The 14,197-nt window shown below is 46.8% G+C and overlaps 1 protein-coding gene across 1 annotated transcript in view; it reads right to left on the bottom strand.

Annotated features, from left to right (window-relative positions):
- NRG2 (neuregulin 2) overlaps window positions 1-13,749 on the bottom strand; it is a 175,680-nt gene extending 161,931 nt beyond the window's left edge. The window contains 4 exon segments of the mRNA XM_032336550.1: window positions 12,594-13,068; window positions 13,070-13,120; window positions 13,122-13,169; window positions 13,226-13,749. Coding sequence (XP_032192441.1) covers window positions 12,594-13,068; window positions 13,070-13,120; window positions 13,122-13,169; window positions 13,226-13,348 — 697 coding nt within the window. The 5' untranslated portion in view covers window positions 13,349-13,749.
- Window positions 13,750-14,197: the final 448 nt, after the last annotated feature.

Raw genomic sequence — 14,197 nt, 5'->3', positions numbered from 1 at the left:
TTTAATAAATATCGGGATGAATCCAAAGCCATTTTCTTTCCACAACAACAGACATGTCACTAACGGGAATTTCAGCTAGCCTGCCATTTTCTTCTCCAAGTGGGCACTTTTCAGAGCACTTTATGTGAGGAGTTCCCTGAAACCTTACCCCATGAGGTCAAGTATTCTTATTAGCCCCATTTTATGGGGCTAAAGGAGGTTAATAAATTTGCCCAAAGTCTTAGACCTGCGAAGTCACAGAGCTGAGTTCCACCCTTCAGAGTCCGTTCCAGAGCATGGCCTCTTAACCCAATGCCATACATGGTTGAACCTTCAGCACCGACTCCCTGCGTCAACAGAAGAGAACCAAGGACAGCCCCTTAGGCACTGTACCCATTCCAAGGGGTCAAAAGAAGAGCCAGTGACAGAAGGACAGAAGGAAATGGGAGGGGAAAGAACCAAACAGAACACACACATCACTGGAGGAACCACAGGTGGGAGCCACAGTGCAGCCTCAGTCTTTAAGGGTGAATGGGTCCACAGCAATCCAGCCATGACCCCTTCCCCAAACTCACAGTTGTCAGTCACAAAGCCTTCCAAAGAAAGGAATCTTTGACCCACAGAATAAAGAGAAGCACTCACAGAGGATCACCCTCTGAGACATAGGGCCAGAGAAGCACTGTTGTACCTCTCTACTTTCCTCGTCTGATGACAACATGCACCAGAGGGCCTGGGTGGCTCAGCCGGTGACAAGTCTGATCTCGGCTCAGGTCTTGATCTCTGGGTACTGGGATCAAGCCCCAAGCTTGAGGCAGGGGTAGGAGGAGTGGGGGGGGGGGGTCTCTGCTCAGGGGGAAGTCCGCTTCTCCCTCGTCCTCTGCCCCTCCCCCGACTTGCGCACGCGCGCTCTCTCTCTCTCTCTCCCTCTCAAATAAAATCCAATAATAATAATGACAACACGCACTCTTCCTCTGGAATGATTAGGCTATTATCTAACTTCAGAGATGAGAAAAGTAAAATTGTGTACATACTTTAAAAAAATATAGTTTGTGAGCTTGGCCTAGTGAAGACCATCAAACCTCTGGGAACTTCTATCCACTTGACATGATCCCTTAACAGATGAATCTAAAACCAATGCCTTTAATCCTTACTCTGTACAACAAGCTCCGGGCCTGAGGCTCATTCACCAGAGGCCCTGAGGCTGTGCCACCACACACAAGAAGCAAGGAGCCCACAACTAGTGTGGGCAAAGTAAAAGCTGGGGGGGGGGCACTGGCAGAGGTGAAAACAGTATTCCCAAGGGAACTAGTCTCTGCTCCAGCTCCCACTTGCCCTGTTAGATGAGTGCACACCACGCACAGCAGAAACCTACTCAGATAATTTGCATAATGAGAAACAAAGACAGGAAGCTCCCTCCCAATCTGGGGGCCATCCATGTGCCTCCCTTCAACTTACAAGTTAGATTCTTTCCCAGTCTCAAGAAGCTTCTCTCAGAAGTGGTAATGTTTTGCTTGGCCCAGAGTATGATTCCACCTGCCTCCACATCCTAGGATCTTCCCAGTAATGGCCTGAATCACTTGGGCCGAGCTCTGGGAAGTGCCATCCAAAAACCAGTACTTGGCCAAGACAATTTAACATGCACGTCACTAGGGGGCCTCGTGAATGTTACTAGCCTTTTTGGAGAAAGCATTCCCTTTTGCAAATGAAACCTGGAATATGGGAGAGGCTTTCTTGGGGAGGGGGATGGTGGCTAAATGTTTTACCTAAAAGAACTGGACCTGAGAGGAACTCAGCCAGATTTGCCATAAGCAGTTCTAGCCTCCAAGGTCCCTGTCCCAGGCCTTGTTCATTAGCTTTCCACTAGGTCCATCAGACCTAAAGTCTGAGGAAGGGTTGGAAAGGTTGCACTAGAAATTTCTGGCAACTTCTCTGGTTTTGGGGAGTAGGGACTGAGGACCAGCTATTATGATGATGACAAAAAAGCAAGTATGATAGCAGACCTAAGTAGGGTGCACGGAAGGGCAAGGTAGGAGAGAGTTGGAAATCCCAGGTAAGAGGTTCTCAGAAGGAAATCCACATGAATGAACGATGAAAAGGAAACCAACTAAGAGTAAGCAGTCAGAGGGGCTGCCTTTGGAAGCCCCAGTGCCCTTTGAAAGAAACTCTTTGCTTGTGGGCCTTAGCTTTACTCTGGACAGTTGGATTGCATTGTGGTCTGAGATTCATTTCTTCCTTTAAAAAAAAAAAAATTCTTCTTTTTATTATTTCGTTCCCTGACATCCAACCAACCAATGACCATCCTGGGAAAGCTACACCGGAGGCAGGCCTGCTGTTCTTTCTCTCATTCAGAGACAGGAAGTCAGACATGTCAGATCTCCTTAATCTACCTGTTCTGTCCTGACTGGTAAATAAACTCTCCTCTCCAAAACCACACAAAGCTCCTCCTAAAGAGAGTCCTCAATGGCTCAGTGTTTGTCAAGTTCATCACTGGCCTAAGGAGCTGTAGTGAGGCCCTGTACTGAGATTCTACTTCTGGCCACAGGCACGGGTGAAAGCGACTGACTCCAGGGAGTTGTGTGCCATGGCCTTGTGCAAAGCAGTGACGGGTGGTCCTTAGGCATTTTGAGCTAGAGGAGCACCTCCCCTTGAAAGCCAACCCCAACCCATACCTAATATATTAGCCAAGCAGATGGAAGACAAGGCCTCATTTCAGTGATATGGTAGAGGATGAACAGGCCAAAGAGAGACATGAAGAAACACTAGGATCCCCCTCCCCACCCTCTGAGGAAATAACACCACAACGTAAGAACCAGTCCTGGCCTCCAGAAGCGCCCAAGCTGCCTACGAGGCAAAGAGGTACAACACCACCTAACTTGCGGTCTCCGCTTACTACAGATGACAACTGGCCATACGTCTTCCATCTCAAGGTATTCAGCCTGCAGCATGAGCAGCTCCAAGTAACCACGTCCAACTGGACACTCCAAGGAGAAACCCGAACAGGGAACATCCCAAAAGCTCCCGCGGCAAAGTGAAACTGGAGAATCGTTTGCAGAATGCCAACTAACCAAAAGACGGAAAGGAAATGCAAGCCAAAATATTAACATGTGTGAGGGAAACCACCCAGTCGTAATTCTAAAATTCAAGAAAAGAGAAGAATTACCCACAAAACGCTATGAACTATCAAGGGGGAGAAAAAAACTGAACAGAAACATGACAGAGAAGCCAAATTCTGCCTATTATCAAAATGTCTGAAGATACATTCTATGGTTGCTCTAGACCCTTAGTCTAGGCTGTCATCTGAGGAAACTTGAAATTTATCTAGGGCCAAAGTGGGCAGTAGAGAAAGCAAAAAGACCCACTCTCCCTTCTTTCTCGGCAATAGCCATTACTCAAATATTTACTTTATCATATGTTAAGTTACTGCCCTCCAAAGATCTTCCAGTCAGGGGAAGGAGATAAGATACTGACCTGACCCATCAAAAGGTAATTAACAATGCATGGCATTAAATGATAAGTGTCATATACATGGTACAGGACATAGATACTAAGACTCTAAGAATGAGAAAATAACAGGAGAATTTGAGCTTGGGGATCTGTGGCAAGCCCAGAATCTGAGGGTTAATAATACCTAACAAATATTTAGAGGAAGACGCCAAAGCAAGGAGTCTCTGTCCTACAAACATTTAAGGAGCAAAGATTCATACTTCCGTCAGGTTCCACACATCAATCAATTACGTAAAATTAAAATTCAGTCCCACAAACTCCAAAAATGCCACCTGTTATATGCCCACACCTGTACCCCTCTATCCCTGGTCAGCCATGAGATCCACACCAACCCAATGTAGAAACAAAGAAAGAATATGAATGATGCAATGTAACCTATCCCCAGAGTTGGAAACCTCCAAATCAAAGCAGGATGAACCAGGGACCTGCTTTCTTTGGGGGAAAAAAAAAAGAGAGAGAGAGAAAGATGAAGGAAGGAGGGAGGGAAGAAGAGAGAGAGGGAGAGAGAGAGAGGGGAAAGAAAGAGAGAACAGAAAAGGAAGGAAGGAAGAAAAAGAAAGATGGACATTTCCAGCTATTTTCCAGGGACTTTGAGCAGCTCCTCCTAAGAAAACTTGGAGTGTGGATCTTAGTCATCCCATTTGTGCACAGATAGAGCAGCAGTATCTATCTGTGGGCTTCTCAGAATATTGACCAACAGAGACCCATGGATACATGAAGATTGATGGCCTACTTGGGACTTCCACAGGACCAGCATTCAGACCCTAAACTCACATGAACTTCCCTACACTGAACCCACACACATAACCCACGCTCTTCGCATCACCACCCCCACCAGCCCAGCCCAGGGGCTCTCAAGTGGAGATAAATAGGAACATATGGGTTAAAAATAGAGTGGTTGGTGAAAAATTTCCCCTTGCCTGCCTTCAGTCCACTTCTAGAACTTAAAATTTTCACTTACTAGGCTTCCTGCTCACATTGGTCTAGTCAGATTTTGTTAATAATTAACTATTTTAAACATTTATTATTGGGGCCCTATGTGTTTTTTTTTTTTTTAAAGATTTTATTTATTTATTTGACAGAGAGAGAAATCACAAGTAGGCAGAGAGTCAGGCAGAGAGAGAGAGAGAAGCAGGCTCCCGCTGAGCAAAGAGCCCGATGCGGGGCTCGATCCCAGGACACTGAGATCATGACCTGAGCCGAAGGCAGCGGCTTAATCCACTGAGCCACCCAGGCGTATTGGGGCCCTATGTTAATCATTCTACATGTATTATCTCATTTAATAGGAACAGCTATCCTATTAAGTGTTCTATCATTATCCCCATTTTATAGGAAACTAAGACTCAGAAAGTAATTTGCCCAACATCACTCAGCTAGAAAATGTAGAGGCTGGTTTCCAAATCCAGGCGCATTTGGCTGCAGAGCCCAAATTCTTGATCATTACACACACTAAATAGACTCTTTAAATTTTTTTAAGGAAGGGCATCTATGAAAAACCTTCAGCTAATGTTGTACTTAATAGTGAAAGTCCGAATCCTTTCCACCATGACTAGAACAAGGATGTTTGTCCTCACCTCTCTAATCAACACTGTCCTTGGCAGTCCTAGCCAGCGCAATAAGGAAAGAAAAAGGAAAAAGAAAAGGCAAAAAAGAAAAAAGGCAAACAGGAAAAGGAAAGCTGTCTTTTTTTCACTGACAACTTGGTCATAGGAAAAAATCCTAAGAGACCTACCAAAAACAGTTACTAGAACTAACAAGCAAATGTCTTAAGGTCACAGGATACAAAATCAGTGTTTCATAAATTATATTTCTATATGCTAACAATTAGTAACTGGCAAGCAAAACTAAACAAAAATACCCTTTACGGTAGCATCAGGAAAACATGAAATACTTTGGGATAAATTTAACAAAATATGTGCAAGACTCATCCACCAGTAACTATAAAACATTATTGAATTGCTTTTAACATAAGCCTTCGAATACTACTTACAGAATTACAAATAAAGTCATCAGCCTAGCATTTGAGACAGTTAAAAATATTACCCTCATCTTCCTCTCCAGACTCCTTATCCAGTTCTCCCTGTCATTCTGGTTATTTTGTATACTTTAAGTATGCCCCTCTGTGGAAGAGAAAGTGGCTCTCTCCCCATGCAATCAATTTAATCAATCATTTCATCCCTCTCTATCTCTAAACCACCTCTACCTCAACTATCTCTGAGTATTAGAATCCCATCTCTAACGACTTCTCCTCTAATCCTCTAAATAAGATATTCTTTTCCTCTGAGAGGCTTCCCCTGCTCCCCAAAGTCCCCTGCTGGTGTGTGTCATGGCAGTTATCACATTCTGGATTAAAGTGCCACTCTTCCTTTGTACCTCCAGATTGTAAATTGTTTGATGAGAGGGACTGTGTCTGATACAACTACCCGAAACACCTTGTTCTTGAAGCAGAGCACCTACATTGAATTATTTGTGGAAGCAAACATTTGAAAGATGGACTTGAAGCAAAGCTCTTTTAGTAATATGACTTCAGGGACACCAAAAGTCATCATCGTCGTAATCGAATTAATGACGTCCTGACTCTCCCAGGGGCTGCACCAGGTATTCAGCCATGTGGTGACTTTTCCTCTCACTCAGTCCGGAGGGATGTTAGCCCAGTTTGGCTTTTGTTAGTTGGACCGATATCAAGATCAAGACCAAGTAAAACATCCTAGCCTAAAGGACAAAGACAGATCCTCAGTCTGAATAAACAGATCACCAAGGGAAAGAGAAGGGGGGAAGCCAATGTCATCAGCACAAAGCAGGAAATCTGTGAGAGCAAAAGAGGAGCATTAAAGATTCTGTGTCTGAAGGCAGGATAAAAAGCACATCTTGGGGGTCTGTGTTGCTAGTGGAAGACGGAAACCTCCAGGGCGCTCTGCCACTCTGGAAATATCTACAAGGGTAAATGGAGTATTAACCATATCCAGCTCAGCCCTGGAGGCAAGCAGCACAAGCAGGTCCTGAGCAGAGGCACAGGGAGGAACTAACCGGCTCTGTCCCAGAGAAGGTCCCTGGAGAGGCTGCCTGGAGCTCACTCTGAGCACAGAGCGGGAAGGGAACGTTGCTGCAGAATGGAGCTCATATGCCACACTTGGCCAGACGCAGTTAGCCAGAGAAAGAAGGTTCCTTAACTTAACCTCATTTCATAATTATCGAAAAATATCACAGCTGATTAACAACAAATGCTCTCTGTCAATGTGAATCTCTGTCTTTTGACCCCAGATTGGCAGAAGCTTCCCAGCTCTTTGCCTGAGTACAGGATGTCCTCTCGCGGGTCATTCCTAACGCCTTTTAATCAGCCTCCACGTTCCTCCACGTTTGCTACGATTCCTACAGCCTTCCACCAAGCTCTAGTTCACCAAGATTCACCTGCATGCACTGTTGTTTTTAAAGGCGTCTAGGGGCGCGCCTGGGTGGCTCAGTTGGTTAAGCATCTGCTCAGGTCATGATCCCAATATCCCACATAGAGCCCCACACCAGGCTCCCTGCTCAGCAGAGAACCTCCTTCTCCCTCTCCCTCTGCCCCTCCCCCTGCTTGTTTTTTCTCTCTTTCTCTTGTCCCCCTCTGTCAAATAAATAAATAAAATCTTTTAAAAAATAAGAATCTATGTTCACAAACCTATCACAATTCAACACTTCTACCAGCCAATTCACCTACTTTCCTCAGTTTACTAATGCGTTCCCTATATCATCTCTTGAAATTCATAAACTCACTTTATTTCTATATATTAATTCCAGTAAGTGAGTGGGAAAGGAGGGTTAATTCCTAGAAATGAGTAAGACAAAAATCCCCATTTCATACACATGCATACAAACTCAAAATCTGGAGGGAAATTTCTATTACCTTTGGCTCAAATTATACCACCACCACATCAGGATTTCAAAAGAAAGAACCCAGAACCAGTTGTTGAAGATGACACAGGGAAAAACTTCACCGATATTGTCATTCCTTTTCCAAACCAGTGGGCAAAACTGCCAGATGCCACTAAGCCACCAGGATTTAGAGGGTTAAACTTTCCACTGTTGCCTTTTTTCCCCCTCAGTATTCAAGTGGCAATTCCCTGACACTCTGAAATTTTAACACTGCATTCAAATCCGTTACCTTAAACGTACTTCAAAGCAAGATTCAAGTGGATAATTCCCCCTAGAATTGTACCAGCCTATGGGAATACAGTCAAAATCAAACTCTTCATCACCAACTAAAGTCTTTGGGTTTGCCTTCTAAATGAAAATCAAAGCAATCATGCACTGTGGGGTTTTCTCTTTGCACATATGGAAGCATGTGATTTTCCTCGTGGATTCTGCTGTGAGGTTATTGAGAGAGTGAAACAGTAAGAATCGCGGTACGGGCAGAGGGGCTGCCCTAAGCTCAGAGACAAATCATTGCATCTCTCTCTTGGGCATCCCAGTGAAGACTCCTCCCAAAATTTACTGTCACACAAAACTTCTTAATGGCAAAGTATCTGAAAAACACCTTGGTATTTTCATTCTTGAACCTAGGGTTATATTTGTGAGATAGGGTAGTGATTAAGATCTTGGGTTAAGTCAAATATATACTTATGTATAGATAGATACATATATATGTACATGCCTATATATATATATAGATATATATTTTGCTTGGGAAGAATTTACCATATAATTGACTTAATGGCAAAATGAACACTCTCCGTCTGTGTAAGAGAAAAAAACCTAAGACTACTTTGACAAACATTTTGCTTTTAGAGATATACACATTTCAAGAATATGTTATTTTTCAATTGCCTTACGGATTAGGTAGCTGAGGACAGGAGTGAGAGGGGGACTTTTGACCGTATATTCATATGCACTTTCTAGATTGAGGCATATAAATATATTACACATTCAGAAAAGTAAATACAATTTTAGAAAGGGAAAAAAAAAAACAAACCTAACAGTGCATTTGCTATTAGGAAATAGAATGAAAATGGTCCTAGATGATGAAAAATGGAAAAGAGGATTGGGACCAAGAAGTTAGTTGCCCAGTTAGTTAATATACCATCTTTTCTAGCTCCCAAAATATTTGTTAATTCAAATGGAGAGTTGTTTTATTTTATTTTTGTTTTGAGGGTGAGTAGAGTGTCTACTCTCAAAAAAAAAAAAAAAAAAAAAGAGGGTCCTCTCCAGCAAGCCCTTTAGTCTCCGTGGCTCAAATCCCATTAACACTAATCAGCACAATGATTAAGCACATTGTGGTTAAGTACTCTAGTTGATAATGACTCCTTTGGAAAAAAGGTTCCCATAGCGACAGGTAAAGGCTATCATCAAACTCAGCTTTTCAGAACTAAGACTTGGTGTCACAGATCCAAGAGTTAAGATTGTTTTAGTATTAATCGGGAGGCTTGCTTTTTTTTTTTTTTTTTGAGGCTTGCTTTTTTAACTTCACTTGACTTCATCCTTTCAAAAGACACTTGAGAGTCCCTGTACACATCAGACCCAGTACCACATGGTGGGGGGGAGGCTGGAGAGGTAGGTACAGACCTCAAAGATAAGATACGGTTCCTGCCCGCAAGAATTGAAATCCGCTGAGGAAAGGAGGCACCGAGAGAACTAATGATATTATCATGGTCATTCTACCCTAAATCTATGGCCAAGCCTCGTCCTCACAGCTAGGAATGGTCAGTTTTCTAGACTAGTTTCACTTTTCCATCTTTAAGCTGCAGCACAGCTGGGTTTCCAGCTGGCTGGGGAAGAAAAGATTCTTTAAATAAACAGCATTTTAAAAATATGCAGTCGCTTTTGCTATGCTGACTTTTGTGAACCACCTTCCTCTAATATGTGATTCTGGTTGTCCAATTAAATAAAACTATCCTAAAGGATGTAATGCCACCACCACCACCACCCCCCCCCCCCCGCCCCGGGGCAATACACCTTTTCCATCTTCAGCAACAAAGAACACTATACATTGGAAGAAAACTGTAAATCAGAAAGTCCCAAATGAAGAATGATCTTTTTTTTTTCTTAGCTATCTGCTGTGTCTATGCAACAAGGAAACAGCTTAAAACCATATATATAGGAAAGCAACAAGATAGGGTGTGATTATACCAAAATATGTGCAACCATCGTTAAAAATGCAGGACTGGTTGCAGAACAGGATGCTTTTATAGCATTATACAGAGCTGCTAATCCTGAAGACTGCTTTCTCTTTTTCCTCTTTTTCCTCTCCACAAAAGGCACAGAAAACACCTCCCTGTATGCAAGCTTTTTAGAAATGCAAAGATTTTACTCAACTCTTGGATGAATGATACACATGAGATCTATAAAAATACCCCTCTGACAGATATTGTTATCCCAGCCAGACTTCACAGGCTTCAAATCAATATTACACAGTAGCAGTGAAATTAGCTATTCCTGAGGACCTTCTACAAAGGGTCTAGCATGACCCCTCATTGATGCTACTGAGACATGTGCTAACTTTTAAACTCAATATCCTCCATAGGATACATTGTCCCAAAGTCCTAACCCACCCTAACACACCTTTCTAGATGATCTCCCCAGGAAACACAGCTCTCTGAATCCAGACACTTTCAGAGCTGAAACTGGCTAACAAAGTAACAATTCAACCACAGTTGCTCAATATAACGGGCATGATGACAGTTTCTGAGTGCCAGTTTCCCTATTTTGCAATGGGCAAATCGCTCCAAGGAGAAAATGTTCCCAATGACCCTGTGGCCCAGAGGGCTTTCTTTAGAGATAGAAACAGAAAATGAATTTGTTAGTTATTTCCTGCTGAGCACAAGAAGGTGTTGTGGTTAGTTAGGATGATTTTGTTTCCTTATTTAATATACCATCACCAGGGCATGTTTTCCTTAACCCCATGGTAGAAAATAAAAAAAATGCAGTTTATGCTCTTCTGGCATATAATTCTCAGTTCCACAAATTTCCTCTCCAAATATGTCCTTTAATTTTGAATCCCCTTATATAAAGCTCCCCCCTCCACAAACCGACACCGACTTAGGTACTATCAATTCAAAGTCAAATTGTTTGCATTCTGAAGTGTTTACTTCCATGCTTGTTTCTGTCTCTTGACAATTTACAGCGTGGGATGGCCTTCTCTTCAGAAGGGATCTCTTTGGGCACTAGACCCACACATGCCACTTCCATCAAATGAGGTGATCATAACCTGAAAGTAGAAAATATCTCTGACCCCCCACATCTCTCATGATCTCCGCATTCAACTCTTCAACTCCTCAACTCTCACCAAGACAAATAAGGTATAATTGCAAAGGAGGGAAGGGGGAAAGTAGGTGGAGGAAGACAGGGGATTATCTGACAAAGACCACTGGGTCTCAGTGGACCAGACCAGGGATAATGTAGTGATGTGCACTATGCATACGCCGGAGCAACTCACCAAGAACCAAAACAGAAGCTGTCCTTGGACAAGGTTCAATAAATGTTTTTACTATCTATTTCCCGCTGCACAATACAGTTCCACAGCTCCCTATGGGATCTCAAATAAAATACTTAACAGAATAAAAAATCAGAAATTCTTAACTGCTCTCGACTTGTCATCATAAAACAGGGAAGAGCATAAAACCAACATGAAGGAGCAGTCAAAAGTATTCCTCAGAACAATGTCAGAGAGAGAAATCACTCTTACCACCCAAGTTTTCTCCTCCTCATTAAGATACTTCAAGATTCTTCTGATTAAAGTGGCCACAGTTTAACATAATGCCTGGAAACACAACCACTACTACTAAATTAAAATTTTGTCTCTTGAAGGACAGGGGTTGGGGAGGGGGAGAGAGGAGGAAGGCTTCCAAAACGCAAAAAAGGCATTGATCTAAAAAGGTGAGGGCAGCAAAACTTCCCATGAGCTGTTCCACATTCTTTGTTTCCCAAAGCCTATCTAGAACCAATTGGTAACCTGGTAAAACATGCCAACTTCGATGACCTCCAGGACATCTGTCATAATTCAATGATTACACAGTCCAGAGTCACACAGCAAGCACCCAATTTAGCCTGAGTCCGGACAAAAGGAAGCCCCAACAGAAATAAGCCCAAGACCAGCCAGCACCAAATACTCCAGTATGGGGCGATTTGGTTTGAAATATCTCACTGAGAGGTAAGTGCGTTCAGGGAGGAGAAACAAAAGCTCTTAAACAGATACTTCTTTGACTTTGAACATGGGAGACCTCCACTCTCGGCTACAGAGATCTACACACCTCAGTGTTGTTTCTGAGCGCCTGCAATCCCGTGCAGCCCCAACATCATGAAGACGGCAGATGCAGTCCACACATCCTGCCAATAAGATGTCAGAGCTTGAGCTTACGGCATTCAGCAGAAGTAAGTTACTCTATTTCATTGTCATCCCTATCAACAGACCTAGTCAAATCTCCCAGAAACGGCCAAAAGAGGTGTCCGCTCCCCGGTCCTGGAGGGTAAGAGAAGACTGGGCTAACCGCTTAGCAAAGACAGGCAATCACGAAGGAAAAAAAACACCCCGAGCCACATGGAGGACGGAAAACAGTAGCAGAAAAAGTCCAACTCTGCCTGCGCCAGCGGTGGGGATGAGCAGAACCGGAGCCCCGGAGAGGAGGAGGGGGCGGGGGCCGTCATTCCCTAGGAGAACTTGTAAGCGGAGGCCTTCACGACCTGGGAGTCTGTCCAGCTGCCTCCTGCAGACCCTGGCCAGCCGGAGCGAGGCAGGCCCATGGGAGCAGAGCGGGCAAGGCCTCCGAGGGTCACTCCTGACTCACCGAGCCTCGGGCCGGCACCACCCGGACTTCGCCGTTTTTCCTGCCGCTACTGGGCTATGATGGCAGCTTTCCAGCTCTACATGCCATACATCAGCCGCAGATCGCTGCTGGCACAGGCCAGCGCCTTCCCCCGCCCCCCACCCCTGGCACACTTTGAGCCTGATCCTCCTTCTCCCCAACCCCACCCCCTCACCCATCCGCGCCAGGTGCCCTGCCCAGGGGCGGCCCCACCCCCCACCCCAGCAGCCGGGCGCCTGCCAGGCCTGGGCACCTGCAGCACCTCCCTGCCCCACCCCCATTCTCCACCACCTCGCCCCTCCCCCCTTTCTCCAGCAGAGGGAGGGGGCGACTCACCGCAGTCAGTGCACAGGATCTTGCCCACCTCTTTCTTGAGGTTTTTGCCGTTGGTGTCGATAGGGGCAAAGGCCGTCTTAAAGACTAAGGGCTGCTCAGTGGGCTCCAGGAAAAAGATGTAGCGCTGGTTCCTTTCGAGCGGCGCACAGGAGCCCACGCTGATCACCTGCTCGCGCTGCAGCCCCCCGCTCCGGAGCGGCCACTTGTCCAGCACCTTCACCAGCGCCACCCGACTCGAGCTGGGTGGCTCGCGGGTGCTGTTGGAGCTGGAGCCGCTGGCCGGGGCCAGCCCCTGTACCTTGCCCTCCACCACCACCGGTGCCTTGTACGCCTGGTCCTGCACCGACTTGAGGCTAGGCGAGTAGCAGGCGAGCGACACACCAAAGAGCAGCATGGAGAAGCCGGGGGCCGGGTCGCGCCTCATGCCGCCGGCGGCTGCGGCTCGAGAGCGGGCGGCGGCTCTCCGGGCTGCGGGGGCTGCGGGGCTGCGGCTGTTGCGGCGGCCGCGGCTCTGGGGGCGCAGCGGGGACGGGAGGAGATGCTGCTGCTGCTGCTGCTGCTGCTCCTGCTGCTGCTCTCGCTGCTGCTGCTGCTGCTGCTGTTGCTCTCGCTGCTGCTGCTGCTGCTGCTGCTCCTCTCTCGCTGCTGCTGCTGCTGCTGCTGCTGCCGCTGCTGCTGCTGCTGTCGCTGTTGCTGCTGCACCGAGCCTTCTCCAGTGGCGGCGGCGGCAGCGCTGAGCAGCAAACCTGCCGCATCTGGCCAGGCCATTTGGGGGGCTCCGCCGCTCCGCCGCCGCCGCCTTGGGAGGGGAAACAGAGCCCGCTTGAAAACCGGAAACAGCGTAACGTTAGCGCCTTGTAGCCCTCCACCGGCAGCCGGAGGAGGCGGCCCAGCTAGGGCAGGGGGCAGGCGGCTAGCCGGCCGCGATGCGCAGCGCGGAGCGGCGCGGCGCTCCCACCCTGCGCGCCAGGACCTGGAGGAGGATGCGGAGAATAGGATGCCCGCCCACTTGCTCTCTTCGCGCCCCCTCTACCCCCGGACCAAGTGAGGAGCGCGGCTTCTGCAGGGGAAGCTCGGGACTGCACTGTTTAGCGCCCGGTGTCGCGGCCCGCAGGAATCGTGCTACCTTTGCTCTTGGGATTTATGGGCAGGACAGTGGGACAGTGCGGGAGGAGAGGGCGGAGTAGAGAAAAGGGATCCTGGCGCCGTCCTATGAACGTGGGAGTGGGACACAGGGCGTGCCCCTGCCTTTGGCCAGGGGCTGGAGCAGCCGGGAGATTACCACGCTCGGTGTGGCGGGCCAGCCTTCCCCCTCCTAGGTTATCCCCTTCCCCGGGAGGACCTTAGAGGCCGGCCCCTAATGGGGCCCACGTGTTCGGCCCTGCCACCGCCTAGTGAGCTCTAGGGATCCGAGTTGAGGTGGAGAAGGGTTCCAGACGCGTCATTTTGGAAAGAGTTAGGGCTACGTGAAGTCTTTTCTCAGCATTGAGGACGCCCATTGAGGCTGGGCTAGGGTCCAGTGCCCAAGACTCTGGGCTTTCAGCAGTGGCCAGGCTGGACAGGCGACACGCCGTACAACCTCACCTTCTTTAGAAAAGCTGTTC

The sequence above is a fragment of the Mustela erminea genome, chromosome 3 (assembly GCF_009829155.1).
Source record: "Mustela erminea isolate mMusErm1 chromosome 3, mMusErm1.Pri, whole genome shotgun sequence".
NCBI classification, from domain to species: domain Eukaryota; kingdom Metazoa; phylum Chordata; class Mammalia; order Carnivora; family Mustelidae; genus Mustela; species Mustela erminea.
This window is presented reverse-complemented; position numbering and strand designations above follow the sequence as displayed.